The sequence below is a fragment of the Lycorma delicatula genome, chromosome 6 (genome assembly GCF_047948215.1).
Source record: "Lycorma delicatula isolate Av1 chromosome 6, ASM4794821v1, whole genome shotgun sequence".
Lineage (NCBI taxonomy): Eukaryota > Metazoa > Arthropoda > Insecta > Hemiptera > Fulgoridae > Lycorma > Lycorma delicatula.
In genome coordinates this window covers 44,170,637-44,190,557 of record NC_134460.1, presented here as the reverse complement: position 1 = coordinate 44,190,557, position 19,921 = coordinate 44,170,637, and the positions used below count along the sequence as shown (strand labels likewise).

The following is a 19,921-nucleotide window of genomic DNA, read 5'->3' as shown; positions in this document are numbered from 1 at the left end:
TCCTCATGAAAACTAGTATCACTGCTCTCAGTTTAAGAGACTGACATAGTTCCCGAAGAGACTATACGGGGACTGTCTGCGGCCTCTGGGCAGGAGGAGTTGTCGAGCGACATGAGGGTCACGATTAGACCGGCTATGGAGAGACAGGAGTGGCAATATGTCACCTTCCGGCGCCATGTGCTGCTTCCATAGTAAAGAAGGGTAGGATATGGTTTGATATGATATCCTGCAAAATGGATGTTGTTGAACCCCCGCAACGATGCTTGCGTTGTCTGGAGATGGAGCACCTCGCCAGAAATTTTTTTTTTTTTTTTAGGACGAAAAACGATTGGTCGTTATCATCGCTCGGAAAATAAATAAATAAATAAAAGTAATTAAAACTTAAAACTACTATCACAGGAAGCAAAATCCGGAATGGGTGTAAAAGGCCCATTCTCGGATAACAAAAACACTGACATGTAACTTAAAACTACGTTAAAAACTATCATATTAAAAATAAATAAAACGTAAAACTAAAAAAAGAGATAAAACTTAGAACTAATATCACAAAAATCTTACAACTAATATCACAGACGAATTTAAAAAACATAAAAAAAAAACAAAAAAATATGAATACATATATATATATATATATTTAAAAAAATTCCGATAGGGAGTGTAAAAGGCTCGCTACTCGGATAACAAAAACAATACATAGGACTAGAGTAATTAAATTTTTTGTATTAACCCTATACTACGCAAAAACAGAAACTTCCGGTTTAAAACCTCTTTATCATTACACAAGATAACACGGATGTTTCTGGGTAGTTTAAATTTACGACGCAATGCCGCATAACATATGCAGTCCACGAGTATGTGGCGCACAGTCACGCGGCAGTTGCATCGTGTGCATAGAGGTGCTTGTCCTCTTGTAAACAGGTACTCGTGTGTGACCCTCGTGTGTCCTATCCGCAATCGACAGAGAACTACTTCCTCACGCCGGGGTTTTCTGTATGAGGAGTCCCATGGTAACACAGAATCTTTAATCTGACGGAGTTTATTATCAACGGTAGCCGTCCAGTCACCTTGCCACCTTGCTCTTAGTAATTGTTTTACATAGTTAATGAAATCAGAAGTAGCAACTCGGGTGGTGAAAGGAGGCTGGTTACATGCTTCTTTGGCAGCGGAATCTGCATGTTCATTACCTGGAATCCCTACGTAGCTAGGGACCCAGCAAAAACTTAATTCTGTGTTGCGATTATTCAACTCAGCGATTGGGTTGTAAATTTCAATGACGATAGGATGTTTGGAATAAAAGTTTTATAAGGCTTGGAGAGCACTACACGAGTCACTGCAAATAAGAATTTTTCTATATTTAGGGTTAATAATGTTTAGAGCCTTATTTATAGCGTATAGTTCAGCGGTAAACACACTCGTAATACCGGGTAGACCAAACATATAAGTTCTTTCATTGACAACAAATGCACACCCAACTGTATCGTTTTGTTTCGATCCATCAGTGTATACAACCGCGCCTGGTTTCATCTTGGAGAGAACACACTGAAACATTTGCTGAAAGACAATAGATGGTGTTGACTGTTTATTGTATCTAGTCAGGTCAAAATTAAAATTTATAAGGTTTATTCTCTATGGAGGATATGAGCAAGGATACATAGGAAAGAATGACGGTGTGTCAACATTTATATGCTGCAGCAGACGCCAGGGTACGGACACCTACAGGTGCAGTACGACTGGATGGTCCTCATACTAAGACTAAGTCAAGAGCCGGGTGATTTGGCTGTCCTCTGAGACGAGCAAAATAAGATAATAAAAGCTGGTCTCGTCTATCCCAAAGTGATGGTTCACCACAGTCTACAAGTAAGCTTGCAACAGGACTTGATCTAAACGCACCTGTGGCAAGCCGAAGGAAAGCATGATGTACACTATCCAGCATTTTAAGCACGAATTGACGAGCTGAAATTGCCAGAAATCGCAGGGGTGAGAATCGAACGGGCGTCTGCTTCAACTGTGGCGGGGAAGGATATCGTGCAGTTGATTGTAGGGTAATCCCTAAGTGTTAAGCATGCGGTGTAGAGGGGCACCGAACTGGTGGAGGTACATGCCCTAAAGTGAAGAAAAAAGATAACAGCACTGGGCACGTTAATGGGAACGATAAGACGAGCCGGGAGAGACCGGGCAGTCCCTGACCCAATAATGACAGTTATACAACTTTACATGAATCATTCTGGATTGGCACGGGACTTACTGACCGTTCACGTCTCGAGGGTGAGTGCGAACATAGCAATGGTCTCTAAGCCGTACATCCCTCGCCTTGTAGAGGACTGGATTGTGTCTGAAGATGGTGGGGCTGCACTATGGTCGGGTGCGTCCTTTCCTATGCAAGATGCTCATAGGGGCACTGGGCGGAGTGTACTTCTTTTCGTGCTATCTCTCGCCCAACATGAATATTGAAACTTACAAGGAAATACTAGTTAATATTTCCAGTATCTACACGTTCATCGGCCAACACTTTTTGATGGTGATTATAATGCGTGGTCGACGGCCTGGGGATCGTCAAGGACAGACATGCGTGGCAGAATTCTGATGGACATTTTTTCGGCACATGATATGGTTTCCCTCAATCAGAGAACGGCCTATACCTTCAGGGCAATACTGGCTCCATAGTAGATCTCACTTTCGCTACGCCGGGATTGGCTGCGCAGATTTCTGACTGGAGGGTTTCTGAAGAATTCATGGGCAGTGATATTGTATTGATGACAATATCTTGCAACGGCCATGATGAAGTGCGCTGGCAACGTTCCAGAGCTGGAGTGTTAAGGACCTAGACCTGGAGGCTTTCGCGGACGTCCTTGATCTCAGTGGTGCGCGTGGGGCTACCACGGTTAAGGAAAAAGCTACTCGCCTGGCAGACTATTTAGAAGAGGCTTGTGCGGGTTTGCCGCAGAAGTATAGTAGATCGGGACACTCACTCACTTACTGGTGGACCCAGGACATCGTCAAGAAAAGGCAGGAATGTCACAGGGCAAGGAGGCAGATGACCAGGGAGTACCTGCACTTCCTTCGAGCCACACATGCAACGCAATACAGGGAGTGCAGGAAAGAGCCTGCAGGATTTATTCGTGAGTCAAAAGTTAAGGCATGGAAACAGTTGATATCAGAAGTAAACTCAGATCCGGGGGGGAGACCGTACAGGGTGCTTGTTAGGAGAATACTGAGATCAAAGTGCCTGAAACGAGAGATGTACAATAAGTACGGTGTATAATGGACGGGTTTTTCCCTCACGGAGAAGAATTAGAGGCTGATGTTATGGAAGAAATGGAACCTCCACCCCCCCTTCATTGTTGATGAACTTACTGCGGCGATTACCCGAATGCAAGGCGCCGGTATGCCAGTCTCCGGACTGGCTGCAAAATGTAGTATTTAAGGTGGCGGCTCGGGTAGACCAGGATATATTTTTTGGAAGTTTTTAAACGTGCCTTTCTGAAGGCGTTTTTCTAACAGGATGGAAGAAGCAGCTGGTTCGCAAACCGGCTTCTACTGCTGGGGGTGACCGCGCCGGCGGGGTATGTTAATCCGTGCGATAGGGGGCGTGGCTTCCCTCCGCCGGTGGCGGTCGTGACTTTGTAATGCCACGCGAGACATCGTGATGGGACCGGGTGGGGGTGCGGGGTTTGTCCCTGGTTCCTGCGCGGACCGGAATGAGGTTGCGTTCCCCTAGTTAGGTCACCTAAATTGGTCGACCTAATTGGGTGTGGGTCTGAATTTCTATGTTGCGTAAAACATAATTTTGATTGGTATGAGTGTAGCACTGACTTAACTTTAAACTCGTTCGTTCTCTGAGGCATTAACAGTTACGAATGTTGTTGTCAGATCTTTAATGGCGCGGGATTCGCGCTTCCGCTGTTTCGGTCAGTTAGTTTGAGATAATCATGTTAGGTTGGATGTGAAGATGTCCGTTTGAGGCTTACGTAAAGGCAAAATTTGATTTGTATTTTACTGATGCAAATGTTTCTCGAGGCATTTACATTGGTGGCATCCCGACCGAGGCCTGGCTGATGACTGTGAGATGTAATCAGTTAGAGGGTCTAAAGACGACCTCCGGTAAAGCCCCTCAGGGCTTGGAACGGAGGGGGTGGTGTGGCGACCGGTAACGTCACAAGGTGGGTGTCTTCCCCCTACGGGGTTGTGATGGTCCCCAAACCGGAGAGGGGCCAGGCACTTCCCTCCTCATACCGGCCGCTTGCCATGATCAGTTTGTTAGCTAAGGTTTTGGAGCGAATGATCCAGCAGCGGATTTCTTGGGTGGTGGAAGAGGCGGCGGGCTCTCTGCGGGCCAATTTGGCTTTCGCAGGGGAAGGTCCGCTCTGAACGCAGTGGCTGGAGTGTGCCAGACGGCGAAGAGGATTATTAAGACTGGTGGTGACAGGATGTGTGTTCTGGTGACGGTGGATGTTTATTATCATTACGCGCTGCTAGGAGACTCATGGTGTCCCGGAGTATCTGTGTAGGATAGTCCGGTCGTACCTTACAGGACGTAAAATGGTATGCCAGATCTAGAATGGACTGGTCGAACGCAGTCTGGATAGGGGAGTGCCACAGGGGTGGGTCCCAGAACCGACCCTCTGGAACCTGGCAAACGACGTCGTGTTCCGGGTTGCCCTTCCCCCGGAAGTTACGCTTTATGGATACGCTGATGACCTAACAATGTGATTGATGCCCTCACACGGAGGGAGGCTATCACTCAGATACACAACTTTATTTGGCGATTAGGGCATGGATGGAGGATGCCGGGCTGGATCTAGCACCGGGGAAAACTGAGGCGGTGGTAATCACCGCTGCTAAAAGAAGGCCTACTTTGACACTTACGCTAGAGGGTTGGAAGATAGACAGTTATGCTAGAGGGTAGGAGTTGTGCTTATTCCTCTTTCCTGTATGAAGCCGAGCTGTGGTCAGAAGTAGCTAGATACCGTAAATACAGAGGGAAACTGTAATCCCTTCACAAGAGGTGCTGTTAGCGAACTATATCCGCGTATAGAACGTTATCGTTAGCGGCAGCGGAAGTGCTGGCCGGACGTATGCCGATAGATTTGGTATTGCTGCAATGGAAGAGAATAAGCGAATTGGGGGATTTGCAGCAGGTAGACAGAAGATTGGCAATTAAGACAATAACAGGTGAGCTCGTGGAATTGTAGCACGATCTGAAATTGGATTGTACCATGATTTGAAATGTCCGCTCTGACATTTGCCCAGAGTGCGAGGAAGAAGAGACTCCAGAGCAAGTATATTTCTGATGCCCGCGTTTCACGCAGGATCGCTTGGAAATGTTAGACACACACGGTCGTGACCGTATGTTCACGCCGAATGAAACGCAAGGGATCCTGTTGGAAGGTGAGGAGAGCTGGAAAGCTGTGGAAGATTTCATTAAGAAGGTGATGGCGAAACTACATACTGCAGAAGAGTCTCGTAAAGGAAGGAGATATCGGAGGGTGCCGGGTCGGACAGGCTCGTGGCTGAGCACCTAGGGGTCTCCTGAGCATCTGGAGATCCCCTTGGTGCGACGAAGCCGTGGGCACTCCAATCATGGTGCCCGACTTTTGAGTTTCGTTTTGTGGTGAGTACGTGTTTAGGTGTTGTCTGTGGTGTTCCCCTTTCTGAAATAATGCCACATAAGCGATTTCCGGGTGGGGTGGTTAACCAGGGGTGGAGGTTTAGTCACTAGTGCACAGTAGTACACACTTAATAACAAACATCTTGCGGAACCTGTTAGCGAGTTAACATTGCCTTGGCGCCAGTAAATGGGGTTCCTTCACCTCTAACAAAAAAAAGAAGAAGTTTATAATTGAAAAGTCGTCATTGTTCAACCATCAAACCAAATTTGTATTAGGAAATCAGGAATAATGATGATAATAATGTAATTACCAGAAAAATAATAAGTATAAAATTATAATTCACAGAAATAATAATTTTAAGTTTTAAAAAATTATACTTTTTAATTCTACATTTTCAAATGTAGCATTTAAATTTTGAAATTTTTCATAATTAAAAAATTGCCATCATATTTATGCAACCTAACATCAGTGCTAAATTGTCATCTTTAATGCATTTTTTTTTTTAGTAAATTGCTTGATATTTCATTGAAATAAAAATAACAAAACTTATTAATTTGTTGAGGTTAGAAAATAGGGATTTCCAACAGCTTTTAAAAATGGAGCATTTACATGGCCTTTTCCTCCATTTGAATTTCTCTTATATCAAGTTCAGTAGGAAGTCAGTGTATCAAATTTTGGAATTCCTCACAACAAATCATACTTTATAAAATTTGGCTCTTTTATCCAAGAATAAGACAAACCACAAGTGCAGTAATAAGACACCAGGATGTTCTCTGGCTGTTTCTATAGTGTTTAAATTGCACAAATTTAATTATTCGTTTGAAGATGTCTGAATTATTCTTGAAGATGTCAATCTTCCTACATCAACCCACAGTCATAATCAGTATAAGAAAATTATGTATATATACTCATTAAATAGTTATTTTTAAAAATATGTTTAGTCATATATCTCCATTTTGGGGGTATTTAGCACCTCAGACGTCAATCACAGCTATCTATCTGATTACATTATCAGCCATAGCTGATAACTCAAAATTCAATAATTCGGCCAAACTATGATTTCTAGATGTAAGAGCAGAGCTATAACAACTAGTAGTCCTGATAAATGATCAACAAAAACTATTGGTTGAATATAATAGCAATTTTGTCATACAAAATGGCTAGGTCCACGAGCAGAGTTACCCCTTAACAAACTGCCAAATATTAAGGGTTCAGTAAACTTTTTAAGCGCCAAAACCCTAGCATACATCCAATAATCATCTAGGTAAAACCAACAGAACATAAGGAGAACACAAGAAATCAAACACAAGAGAAACAGATGGACAGTGACAAAGGAACTCTACCTACAGAAGAAATGTAAAAATACAACTCTGCCCAAAGGAATTAAGAACTCCACTGCCCAAAATCCTTATATAAATCAGCTTATCTTAATACATGGTAAGACTGGTTGGTCTTTACTGATCAATGACTTTATATAGACTAATGTAATTCAAATAGGTATGATCAATATAATTCAAATGTATATATGCATTATCAAATGTATTTAAAATGTGATGGCTCCAGATTCTAAAGGTCACCACACAACAGGCTCGGGTTTCTTGAAGGAAATCTTTAATCATCCTCAAAAATTGTATGGTACATCAAAGCATCTGACTGAATGAGCCCACTGAGAGTATTAATAATTATTAACATAGTATATATTATCATAAATGCGCATCGATAATGTTCACATCCAAAATTATTTTGTTTCACTTTTCCTAAAAAAATTGGTAAAAAAAATATATAAGTCATACTTTCTTTCTCTTTTAGTTCTTTTTGTGCAATTAATAGATACAGTAAAGAATTGGGAGCATGGATATAGCTAAGCAGCTGTTTTGTGTCATATGATTACAATATTACTAGTCATGTTGGTTGCTGAAGAAAGGTTGTAAATTCTAAATGTTACAGAAAAAAATACAAAAAAAAAGGTATTAATAGATTTACAATACATCTAATACAGAATAGCAATTTAGATGGATCTGAACCACATCTGGTGGTTCAGTACAGAGTATAGAGTGGGTGAGAAGTTGAATTTAAATGCAATTCTAAACTTGAGAATACCTAACTTACTTATTAATGGGGAGGGAAAGTAATTCAGTATTGTAAAATTGTTATTAAAATTTGCTTGGTATTTTTTAAGAAAAAAAAACATATTACTGAACATATGGTATATAATTTGTATAAAAACTTTGGTTCAATAACTTGGGTGGTTTACATCCAAATAATGTTCTGCTGTAAAACCCTACTTATTTATTTTTTGTTTAATTAGTATTGTCTAAATCTCCTTTGGTAGTAATTTATCATCACCTAATAAATAAATAAATGCATAAACATCAAACTGTCATTAACTAATTAACTCTAGCATACCAACAAAATTTCACCTAAAATTATCTATACTATCACAAAAGAAAGTTACTATGTTGCTATCAACATCAATTCAGAGATTTTAAAAACCCTAGATTTACAGGTTTTATATTTCCAATTTCAATCATGTACTCTTTATAAGCTAAGAACTTTTTTCCATTTGTTATATGATCTCCAAACTGAATTAAGTATTTATGTGAGAGATTATTAATTTATAACAAACTGCTTTTATAATTTATCATCACCAAGCTAATATTAACCTTGAATGAAAAACTGGAAATTCTGTCAATTATGAAATACAATAATTATTTGTCTATTTAGTTTATTGTTTTGTATTAGTAATGTTGTTGTCAGTTTACAGAATTCTTAATGTTCCAGTATGTTAAGATTAAGACCATTTTGTGTACGTGTTAGAATATCAAATTGTAAATGTTAGTTAATTTCCAATTTTCATCTACAAAGTGGTTGAAAAATATTGAATCTAATGCTATTATGGGAAGCTTTTATTTAGCAAAGAACATGTACACAAAATAACATAATTAGACCGAAATGTTGATGATCTCAGGTTACTATAATACCACATCAACACAAGACAAAGCAGAATAATTAACACACACAAAGTAAACTTTACAACGGAATAAGAGCACAATAAATTAATAAATTTAAGAATAACCAACAAAGCCACACTTTCAAAGTATATAAACAACGGAATTCTCATTTTAAACACTTCAAATCAGTTTAACCATAGCCATGATAAACTGATTTGTTGATTACTTCCATTATAGTTTTATATGTTATATACATCCCTCTATTACCAAATTTATCAAATCTGTATGTATTTTAATACAGGTCCTACCAATTTCATTAATCTCTTTATAAGATTCTGGCACAAATATCTCTCATCATCCATTTGTCTTAAGATCCAATCATTTCATATTTATCAACCTACCTAATTTCCAGCACCCTTCTTAACAACACATTTTAATAACCTCTATTATTTTCTTTTTGGTTTTCCTATTCTCCATGTTTCACTACCATAAAATTCTAAATCTACTCAAACATTTTTAAGTTCTGAGACCGATTTTGATACAACTAGGCTACTTTTTTATGCATCACAGCATCTTTGCTTTGCCAACCTGTGTTTCAACTCTACCTTTTATGTCAACAATGTTTAGTAATTTTATAATCTAGATCTATAATCTAGAATTATATAAACTCTAGCACACCAACAAAATTTCACCTATAATTATCTATACTTTTACAAAAGATAGTTACTATGTTGCTATCAAATCTGCAAACAAATATACAAGATCATACAACAAATGAAACGCACATTGAACAAATACAATAACTCAGGAGTATACAAATTATAATGCAATGATTATAATAAACACTACATCAGACACAAATCAAGATAATTGTGGCCCTGTGTCACAATAACTTGACTGATGAAGCTGTATAAAGTTTGCATGAATAATTTCATAAACTTTTTGAATCAATTATTTGTATGTGTTAACTCATTTGCGATACTGGTTTGTCAACGTACTCTGTTGACTAAATTATTCTGTGAATTTCATTTAAATATATAAATCTATACAATTTACATAAATAAATTATAAGATATTGCCTATTACAGACTAATATAAAATTAATGTCCATTATTTTATTTGCCAAACTTATTATCTCAAATATATTCCAATAACATGATTACATTTTAACAGTAGTTATATTAATATTGTCAAAATGTATATATTATAATGAAGTAATTAATAAATAGAAAATATTTCTATACAAAAATATTTATAAGATGAAAATATTTAAGGTACAACCAAATTATGACTGTGTCCTACAGGAGAAACAAAAATGTAAATAACTACTCTGGGACTAAGAAAGGAGATCAATGAATGGCTAATAAATAGAATTTAATCTTAAGAAGCTGATGCTTTAATACATTTTAAAAATATTAAGTTACTTTTATTTTAATTTTACTAGCAATAATACGATAATGATGAAAACTCAAGATCCTAAATAAAAAAAAGTCAATGACACCAGAGAGAAAGCAAATGATTATGCAATTCTAGTTAAGGAATCAAAACCATAAAACTGTGAACAAAAGGTCTTTCACAATTTATCACCTTAGCTATGAAGTAGAACTTTAACAAGGTGACAAGAAAAACATTAAAAAAAAATTATGAATAATCAAATTAAATTCATCCACAGTACAATGGCCAGGTTCAGTTTACAAATAAAAACAAAAATCGACGACATAAAAAACACACAATAAATCAGTAGCAACTGAAATAGTATCGTAAATGGTATAACTAATTTGAATTGAATGAATTCTTTTGTTTATTTCTAGAATGGGTAATTTTCGGTCACGGAAAAAAATTACACAAATCACAGTACGTTCATAGAAAAAAAATCACGCACTAATTAAACGTATCAGATAAATTAACACTGAAATAACTTACTTGTTTTCCATGGATTATTACCACTAGACCAGCGCCGGCTGCAGTTAAACCCCATGTGAATAAAGTTCCAAGAACTGTCTGTGTGATCGGTCCGAACTGAGGAAGCATTTAAATAATGTTAAATTATATAAATAAATAAATAAAAATCCTTAACAGAAAATAGATTTTGAAATCCAAAACGAGCGCCACTTTCACAGGTCTGATTGAAAACAAAATGATGTTAAGGTTATGTTCGCTCAATGTAGCTTATCAGCCGACAAATAAATCTTAACGTTGTCGATTATATACTTCACATAAAAACAATACTACAAAGATTACTAGCATAGTTTCCAACAAGTGAAGATCATATTAAAATCATCATTACAAACACATCAGCGCAAACTAGCGGATTCATATACAACCGTAAGAAATCGTGAACAAATACAATAAACAGTGTAGAAGTATGATGTGATATTGTCAGAGTGCGCTGTAATTAAGCATCCAGTTAAGAATTCAAACTGAGGCAACCAAATATTCACATTGCTAGTGTTTTATGTGCTACTACGCACGTATTAGTTGAGGTTATGTGTACATCAATAATATGAATACAAACGCATTTTAAGTAATATTTTATGTTTTTCTCCAAATAAGCAAATTTTTTTTCCAGTATTAATTAGTATTTTTGTCTGAGCGAATGTATTCCATCTTGTAGAAAAATTTACTTTAAACTTTGATTCAAAAAATAATGATGAACGTAAAAATATTTAGGATGCAGAATTTTGACGAATAAATATTTATTACTGCACTATAATAAACTTACCTGTAGCAAAACATTTCATCATTTTCGTGTTTTATTGCCTATAAGGGTCCAGAATTTTTTCACACATTTCGTCCTGTTAGAAAACACGCTCGAGATTAACTAAAATATTCTATTACTGCAAATTATTAACATCTATTTATAGCTAGAAATAACTATAAATAAATTTTATTTCTTTTAATTGAATCTATTACAATTAGTCTTGTGGGGAAAATTATTGTCAATTATGTGGGGTGACATTGATCAAATCACTCCCAAGAATGGTATAACCATATTTTAGAATAACAAGTGCTTTGTCAGTCACAAAGGTAAGGCTGAAATGTTTTCCTGTTATCTTCATTAAGTAGAATATAGTTTTTTGTTGACAGAATAAGTTTTTAATTTTTATTAAATTAAAATTGTTTTTTCTGCTGATTCGAAAGAGCCATTTATAATTTTAAACCGAATGAACTTCCTACATCAGTACCTTGAAATTCAGTTTATATTTTGCTATAGAAGTCAGATCTTTGTTCACTACATGTATTTCTAAAGTAAATATAATTACTCTCTCCAAAAAGTCAGTCCTGACTACCATTTCTTGTTTTATTGTCTTACAAACTTTACAACTACAAGAAAAAACTGTACAAATAGTGTAAAACACAAATACTACTGCTTTCATTTGTGATATGGTGAATTACATACTCTATTTTAATTCAAAAGGGGAATTTAAAATCTAATTTAATAAATAATTCATTCAGGTACATAATATAATAGTATTTGGCAGAGAAGTTAATGTTCATTACATTTTATCAGAATATAATGAACATTATAACAGCCAACGTGATTTAATAACAATGTATTAACTAGATTTATCATTACAGAGTCCTGAACACAAAAAAAGTAAGTTTGCAAGGATGAGGAAAAATATAGCATAATTTCACACTAAAAATATAATCCAAACATAGTAACAGCTATTGGCTGCCCAGTTTAAATTGAGCTGGCTTATTGAAGAAGTAGCACTATTTTTTGTCTGAAAAATGTAGGGTTTTAATTCAATAATGCTGGTAGAAAATTTTTTTAAACATTATGCCAGCTCATTTTAAGGACCGTAATATAGATAAAACAAATTGGAAATGATGCTGAACTTTTCCAACATTTACATAGAACTTATTTTAACTTTTCCCTGAAGATAAAGTAAAAATTAATAAAACTTGGCAGTTTTATTATTAGTATTATTAATGAGTAGTATTTATTAATTAGTATGAGTATTATTAATACTCATTATTTTGATAAAAATAATGAGTATTTTTTTTTGTCTTCAGTCATTTGACTGGTTTGATGCAACTCTCCAAGTTTCCCTATATGAATGTAATGAGTATTACATTATTTTTTACACTCATGTCATTTGATTGCTTTGATAATATTCTCAATTCCTTTGTGTTCTATGCAATCTGTAAACCTCTTTGTCCTGTTACAAGTATTCCAATTAGATTTCTAATACTAGCAGACTTCCTTTTGATGTGAATGCATTCCTTGCCTTCACTAGCAAAGTTGTTATTTGCTTCTGTTATATTTATAATGTATTCTACCTTTGTAATATATAATTCAACATCAATTATCCTTCCTATTGATTTCATTACCTTTTAGTTTTTTAAACTGATTTCTCTGCTAATAATTAATCCATACCATTCAATGATTCTTTCAAATTACCTTTAGTTACTCCAATAGAAAATGCCTTCTATGAATCTTTACATAACTTTTTTATCCTTGGATGGTTAATCCACTCTAAAATTTGTCCTTCAATCCCTTTTTATAAATACTAGTTGAAAACCCATGAAGACTTTTTTGGATGACTGTTAATATTCTTTTATAAATTGTGAATATCATTTCTCCTCTATAGTTCAATGTCTTTAACAATTTATTCCATTTTACAATGCCAAACCTGTTCTTGAGGTTATGAACATGAACTTGATATACTGATCAAAATATCATATCCACCCACACATTCAACTTGCCTGTATTAATGTATTTTTAACCGGCTACAAAAAAGGAGGAGGTTATCAATTTGACTATTTTATTTTTTTTAATGAATGTTATGTCTGATGTTGGTAAACCAATTTTGATAATTGTTTTTTAATCAAAACAGTATACTTTTGCAGTGGCCCCACATAAGTTTTAACCAAATCCAAAGATAAACTTAGGAAAAATACCAAAAAACCGAACGACTAAACACCCTTAGCTGCTCACACCAATACAGTGTTCTCTGTGACTAGGATATTAATAGCAATCTATACTATCGTTGTTTAGTCTCTGTGGAAATATTCGTGGCATTTCTTTCTCTATTTTTCTTCATTAAACAATTATTCCTTTTTTCTTAACTGCTTTCTTCTAAACTCCATATAAATATTAAACCTACATTTAATATTTATATAAAATGAAGAAAAGTTGTTTTATCCCTAATTGCAAAATTATAATATAAATATATATTATGTAATAATAAATTTTGCAATATTAAATAAATAGTCATATAACAAGTTCCCAACTGACATCACCCTATATGAAGCAAATTAAATATTGTAATTTTTGAATAAATAATATTCTATAGTTATTATAAAGACTTTTTTCAACAGTCTACTTGCAATAATGAAATCTATAAATTGGATAGATTATACAATCTCATCATTTCTGCCAGAGATTTCTCATCATGTGGTTTATTTAATAACTTATTTCGGCCCAAATCAGATAAGGCGATGGATAGCCTCTAAAGTTTTAACTTGACTAAGAACAACATAAATCAGCCCCCTGGAAAAATTTTTCCTACCAAGGTCTAACAGTGCCCTTCAAGAGTTGTAACCTGCAATTTGTGAACAGTTACAGCCCAGCTTAATATTGGAGATAGCATTCTGCACTTGACATCTCCCTATCCCTTTGTCACTTGTAATGTTGTACAAACTAGTGAAATGTTTACACAACCAACATCTTTGTCGTCAAATTTTATGAGTACAGCATCTGGTAACTCTCCTTCCTCTTATATCAAGTTGAGGTGGTGAGAATGTTGCTCTTGCATCTCCTTTGACAAACGTTAGTGTATTAAACTGACACGATGAGCATTGACTCTCTAGACTTTCATTCCATAAAAATTGGCTGTGGTACATTTTCATTTGTGAGTCTACATTCTCGCTGTTGAAAGACTGCATTAATATTCATGGCATTTCTTTCTCTATTTTTCCTTAAATGATCATTCCTTTCTTGGCAACTTTCCTTTTAAATGTTGCTGTCTAATTTGAGCAGCGCATTTTCTAGGCCTATCCATATTTTAATTACATAATAATATATATATATATATATATAAAAGTACTAGATACAATTAAAAATTGTGAAATAAAATAATTTAAAAAATAAAAACAGACTTCAAAAAATAATAGTACTAAAAAAAAAGGTACAAATAATTATATATTTATTTATTAACTAAAGTAAAAGTATTTACAACAAATAACTATTCTTGAAGTTGGTGACAGCCAACACAAAAAAAAACCTGTAATACATATCCTACTTCAAACATTTTTATTTGATAATAGAAGTTTTACTGCAATAAAATGAGATCTAAAAATATAATAAAATGCAACATACAAAAATATGATATAAGAATACGTTACAGATGCTTAGGGACATATATTATCACCCAGTACATATATACCTTAGCAAACTCAAGATGAGGTATGATCATGAGATGCTCTCTCTTACATGCTCTTGAGATCCCATTTTACATATGGGAATTCCATTCAATCAAATATTAACTTGTGTTGGCTGGCATTGATTTCAAAAGTAGTTATTTGTTGTAAATACTTTACTTTAGTTAATAAAAATATAATTATAACTTTTTAGTATGTGCTATTATTTTTTGAAGTTGATTATTTGAAGTAATTTTAATTTTTTAAATTATTTTATTTATACACAAGACTTCAGATTGCTAGTGTCTAAATATTTACCAGCACTTGCCTTCTTTATGGTAACACAAAAATTATACTTTTATGTTCTGAGGATATTCTCCATCTTATAAGCTTTGCTAACTAATAGATTATTTTGAAAAAAAAAATTTAATTAAGAGCTGAAATAGTAAAGAAGCAGAAAAACTTAATGAGTTATATTTTTATGTACAAAAAATTACAGTGAAGATTAACTTTTTTGATTGAAACAAGTTAATCTAAATTTGACAATTTTTTGTTAAATTTTCTACATAAATATTAATACATTTCAATGAATCATTTGTCATTTGATAAAAAAGTTCCTGTAAATATTAGCAATTATAAGAAATTTAAATGGATAAAAAGTATGTAGTTGAATTTTTGCTTCAACAGCACAACAGTGTAAAATATAGCTTAGCTTGTTTGGTTTTAATTTTTTATACAAGTATTAATATTTTTAGACAATAAAAATTGCACCAGAGTAAGGAATGTAAATAAAAATAATTGTTCTGCGTATGTGATCATATTGAAAACAATTTTTATTTTCAACAGCATAATAATAGTTTGGCTTATACAGTTTTTAACATTAAATTAATATTTAGCTATTAAACTGTCAAATATTTCTATTATTTAAAAAGAAAATTATGATAATAAAATTAATTTATTTATAACAACATTCCTTATCAGAAAGTGTGTGTAGGGAAAAATTCAACTATCTATCTAAACGATAGAAAAACTGACCTTGAAGAAAAATATAATATATTAAAATCTGTAAAGAATGTCTACAAAAAAGAACATTAAAGAAAAAATATTTCAAATTAACACACAAATATATTATTGTATTTAAATATAGCCATAGGCTGACACATCAGTGAAACATATTATTTTCAATACTACTTCAGAATAAGTTAGTAAGGGTGGACAAGATTCACTATTGAACAGGGATATATTCAGATCTTTTCTATTAACCTGACATTGCTGGCTAGGTCATATCTTACACCGTTATTGGATGATGAGTGTTTCGCTCACCTTTTGGCTTTTTCTCTTCAATAATTGTCAATTTTACGCAAATAAATATTTTTTTATTGTTTGTTGTTACTAATTGATTATATAAAACTAGTTTTCTATAATATAATATTTAATAATAACTATTATTTATTTAAGTAAATGATGAATTTTGTTCGGTTGCTTCTGGAGATTATAGATACACTTATCACCATATCTGTGTAACACCTGAAATTTATTCTTAAACTTATTTTCATTTGTTATATAAAAAAAAATGAACATAAAATTTTCCAGTTTGAAAATTAAATGATAATAGTCAACATGTTATAAATTATAAGAAATATTGTTTTTATATTCGTATTACCAGTAACAAAACAAGTCAATGAATGATTTTTGTTACGTTTTTGAAAAAAGTATCCCACATAGCAAAAATCCCTCGTATTTTTGCTATATGTCAATTATTATCCGCAATTTAGTTATATTTTTGTTTATGTTTGTAGTACTGTCGTGTTGCATAGATGACACATGTGTGGTTTAATTGTTGTAATGTCTGTGCAGGTTTGATGCTGCTAGCATTAGTTTTCATTATCACTGCCCTGCCTGCTCCGCTTTGTTTGCACCAAAGAAGAGCAACGTTCAGTGATCCATTTTTTGTGGTCGGAAGGTATATCAGGAGCCGAAATTCATCGAAGTCTTTTGGTACAGAACGGGTACAGTGTGTTGCTGCAACAGAATGTTTATGAATGAATTGAAAAATTCAAAAACGGTTGCACAAGTGTTACGCATGATGAAGGAGCCAGACAACCGTTTACCACCACAAATGAGGAAAACATTGAGCGTGCACGTGACATGGTTTTCTTAGACAGATGAGTAACTATTTATGAAGTAGCACATCGTCTGCAAATCAGTCACTATTCTGCCTACAAAATTATCTACAACAGACTTTGATTTCATAAAGTCTGTGCAAGGTGGGTCGCAAAACAACTCACACGGTTGCATTAACAAACGCGCTTGGACATCTACCAAAAACATTTGGATTGCTACGGTAACGAATGGGACATCTTCTTAGACAGAATCATCAATCATTTCATTTCAATCATCACCATGATGAAACATGGATCCATCATTACGATCCATCGATTTACCTCGGACAAAAGAAACAAACAGTGAAAGAAGCGGTGCATTCCTAGCTCGCAGCTCAACCAAAAACCTTCTTTTATGAGGGCATCAGGAAGCTTGTGCAACGATGGACCAAGTGCATTGAAATGCAAGGGGACTATGTTGAAAAATGATGTACATGTAAGTTTCCTATTTGTATTGCAATAAAATATATAACTACATTGTGGATAATAATTGACTTACCCTCGTAGTTTAATTATTATAAATAGAATAATATTTTAGCTAATCATTCCTTTTGGTGTCTAGTCTCTTCTTTTTATTGCATTTTGTGGAGATAACTATATGTTGCCTACAAATAGCAGATGACATTTTACATACCTACGTTTTCCTGTTTTTTTTTTTTTTTACGTGGGCAATAAGAGCATTTTTGCTGTTCTTCTTCAGTCACTGCCGTAGGTAGTTCTTCCTCCTATGGCAAATTCACCTGTCTTCATACTTGTTCTAAAACAATTATTTAGAACTGGATCCAGATTTTATATTGAGGCTCAGGTTATTAGAAAAGTTTTGTTGATTCTTTGGATAGAATTTTTATGCTTGGCTAAAAATTATTTAACTATTTATTGTCACAATGTTTAGAAGAGAAAAAAAACATGGTAAGTGACAATCTGCAACTTATGCGTGAAACAGAATATTCATAGACATCTACAGCTCCTTTTGTATGATTATATAACATGATCACCTTTGGTTTTAAATCTTTATTTTGAGAGTCTATAGCAGCATCATAATGCATGGAAGATAGTAAAGCACATTTTTATTATTTTATGGCACATATGATACCAGAAGGCAATCATTTTCTCAGATAATCATTTTGCTAGACAAATATTTGTGTCGGTTACCATTTCATGCAAATTATCATCTGGAAAAAAACTAGGTGCCACACATCAAGTGTTGTTTTTGTATCTTTTGCTATCCTTTTTACTATAGGAAAATGCGTAACCACATTGTGATAGAGTTTGCACATTTTTTGGTGCACAATGCAAGTTCCATTTAGTAGTTCTGTCTTTACCTAGCACATATAACTTCAGTGGCTGTTCCTTCATGATCAGAACATACTGATATTTCTGAGTCTGTATTGTGATCGCTTTTTTCCAGATGATCAATCTAGTTTTCATTGTTCAAATTACACTCTTCATTAGTTTCATCTAACCACACAGGAATTTTTCTACATTTGTGGATGTCTTAGTAACAATTAAATTGCAAATAATAAAAAGAAAGAAATAACTTACAATGGTTTACTTTCGCACAAACAGATAAATTTTATAGAATGTAAAACAAAAACAGTATCCACTGATAAAATAAAATATAAAAGTACATAAGTTTCACTAAAAAAAATATATAAACTTGTGTAAAAACATAAGAAAATATTGAACACATAAATGTACACTAGAAAAAACTGAATTTTTCTTTAACACAATTACTAGCTACTGAGCGTTGCACTCACCAATATGACACCAACGAACAAATTCTGAATACATCAACAAAAAATGCAATAATATAAAAAATAATATCTTTAAACGTCCAGTACAAAAGGTATATAGTTAGTCGTATTTTTAAAAATTATAGAAAAAAACTGTAACAAAAAAAGCATGTAGGGTGAGCACAATGCTCTCTAGCCAGCAACGACGGGTTAAACATCATTGAAGTGATATTAATAATTTTTTTAATTTGTATTATTATAATTTTTATTTCAATATTATTAATTCCCTTCAATAAACCATTTCTGCAGTAAAATAACCTAGCCAACTCTGTTTTTCTGATGATAATACACATCTTCATAGATTTCCACAGCTGAATCAGGCTTTATTTTTTCACAAACTGTTTAGACACATGCTGCATATAATTACACTAATCCACTGTAAGAAAATTTAAATTGAATTTACTGCATTTTAATTGAAGGTTTATTTTCAATCCTTGTTCACAAAATTTGGTAGATGACAGACCTGTCACCCAACAGTAGATAAAGAATACAATCTTGCAGAGTAATCTTGAATTCATAAGGAATATTTCTGCAGTAAAATAACCTTGCAAACTCTGTTTTTTTGATGATAATACATATCTTCATAGATTTCCACAGCTGAATCAGGCTTTATTTTTTCACAAACCACCAATCCACTATTTAGATATGTACCAAATGCAAAACCATATTATGCTCTTAAGCACATACTGGTTATGAAAAATTTGATACTCTTGCAGAAACATGATTGAATGTCTTTACATAGCCAACTAATTGAATAAAATTCACACTCATATTATTCTACACACAATGAAAATGAAACAAGTACTGAAAACAGACAGGCCAATCCACCTTGATGGTTAATCACTTAACTTGACTCTTGTTAAATCCTGTCTGTTATATAATTTGTAGTAATATATCATAACTTATAATTTAAAAGAAAAGATCCTTATATGCTATTAAATGTTGAAAAACCCAGTAATTCTATGGATTTATCTGAATAGAAATTGAAAGCAATTTAAAACCCTATCATTGATATTTACTTCATGAAAATTACTTAT

At 33.8% G+C, this 19,921-nt stretch overlaps 1 protein-coding gene across 4 annotated transcripts in view; it reads right to left on the bottom strand.

The window, feature by feature from the left end:
• Zip48C (Zinc/iron regulated transporter-related protein 48C) overlaps positions 1 to 10,927 on the bottom strand; it is a 454,634-nt gene extending 443,707 nt beyond the window's left edge. The window contains exon 1 of one of the 4 annotated variants that reach the window (XR_012756805.1): positions 10,484 to 10,920. Coding sequence is in view for 3 of the 4 variants with exons in the window: in XM_075369162.1 (XP_075225277.1) it covers positions 10,484 to 10,591 (108 nt within the window). In the remaining variant the exon portion in view is untranslated. Of the gene's footprint in view, positions 1 to 10,483 lie in introns of all 4 variants that reach the window. The other 3 variants (XM_075369162.1, XM_075369163.1, XM_075369161.1) reach the window with 3 other exon arrangements.
• Positions 10,928 to 19,921: the final 8,994 nt, after the last annotated feature.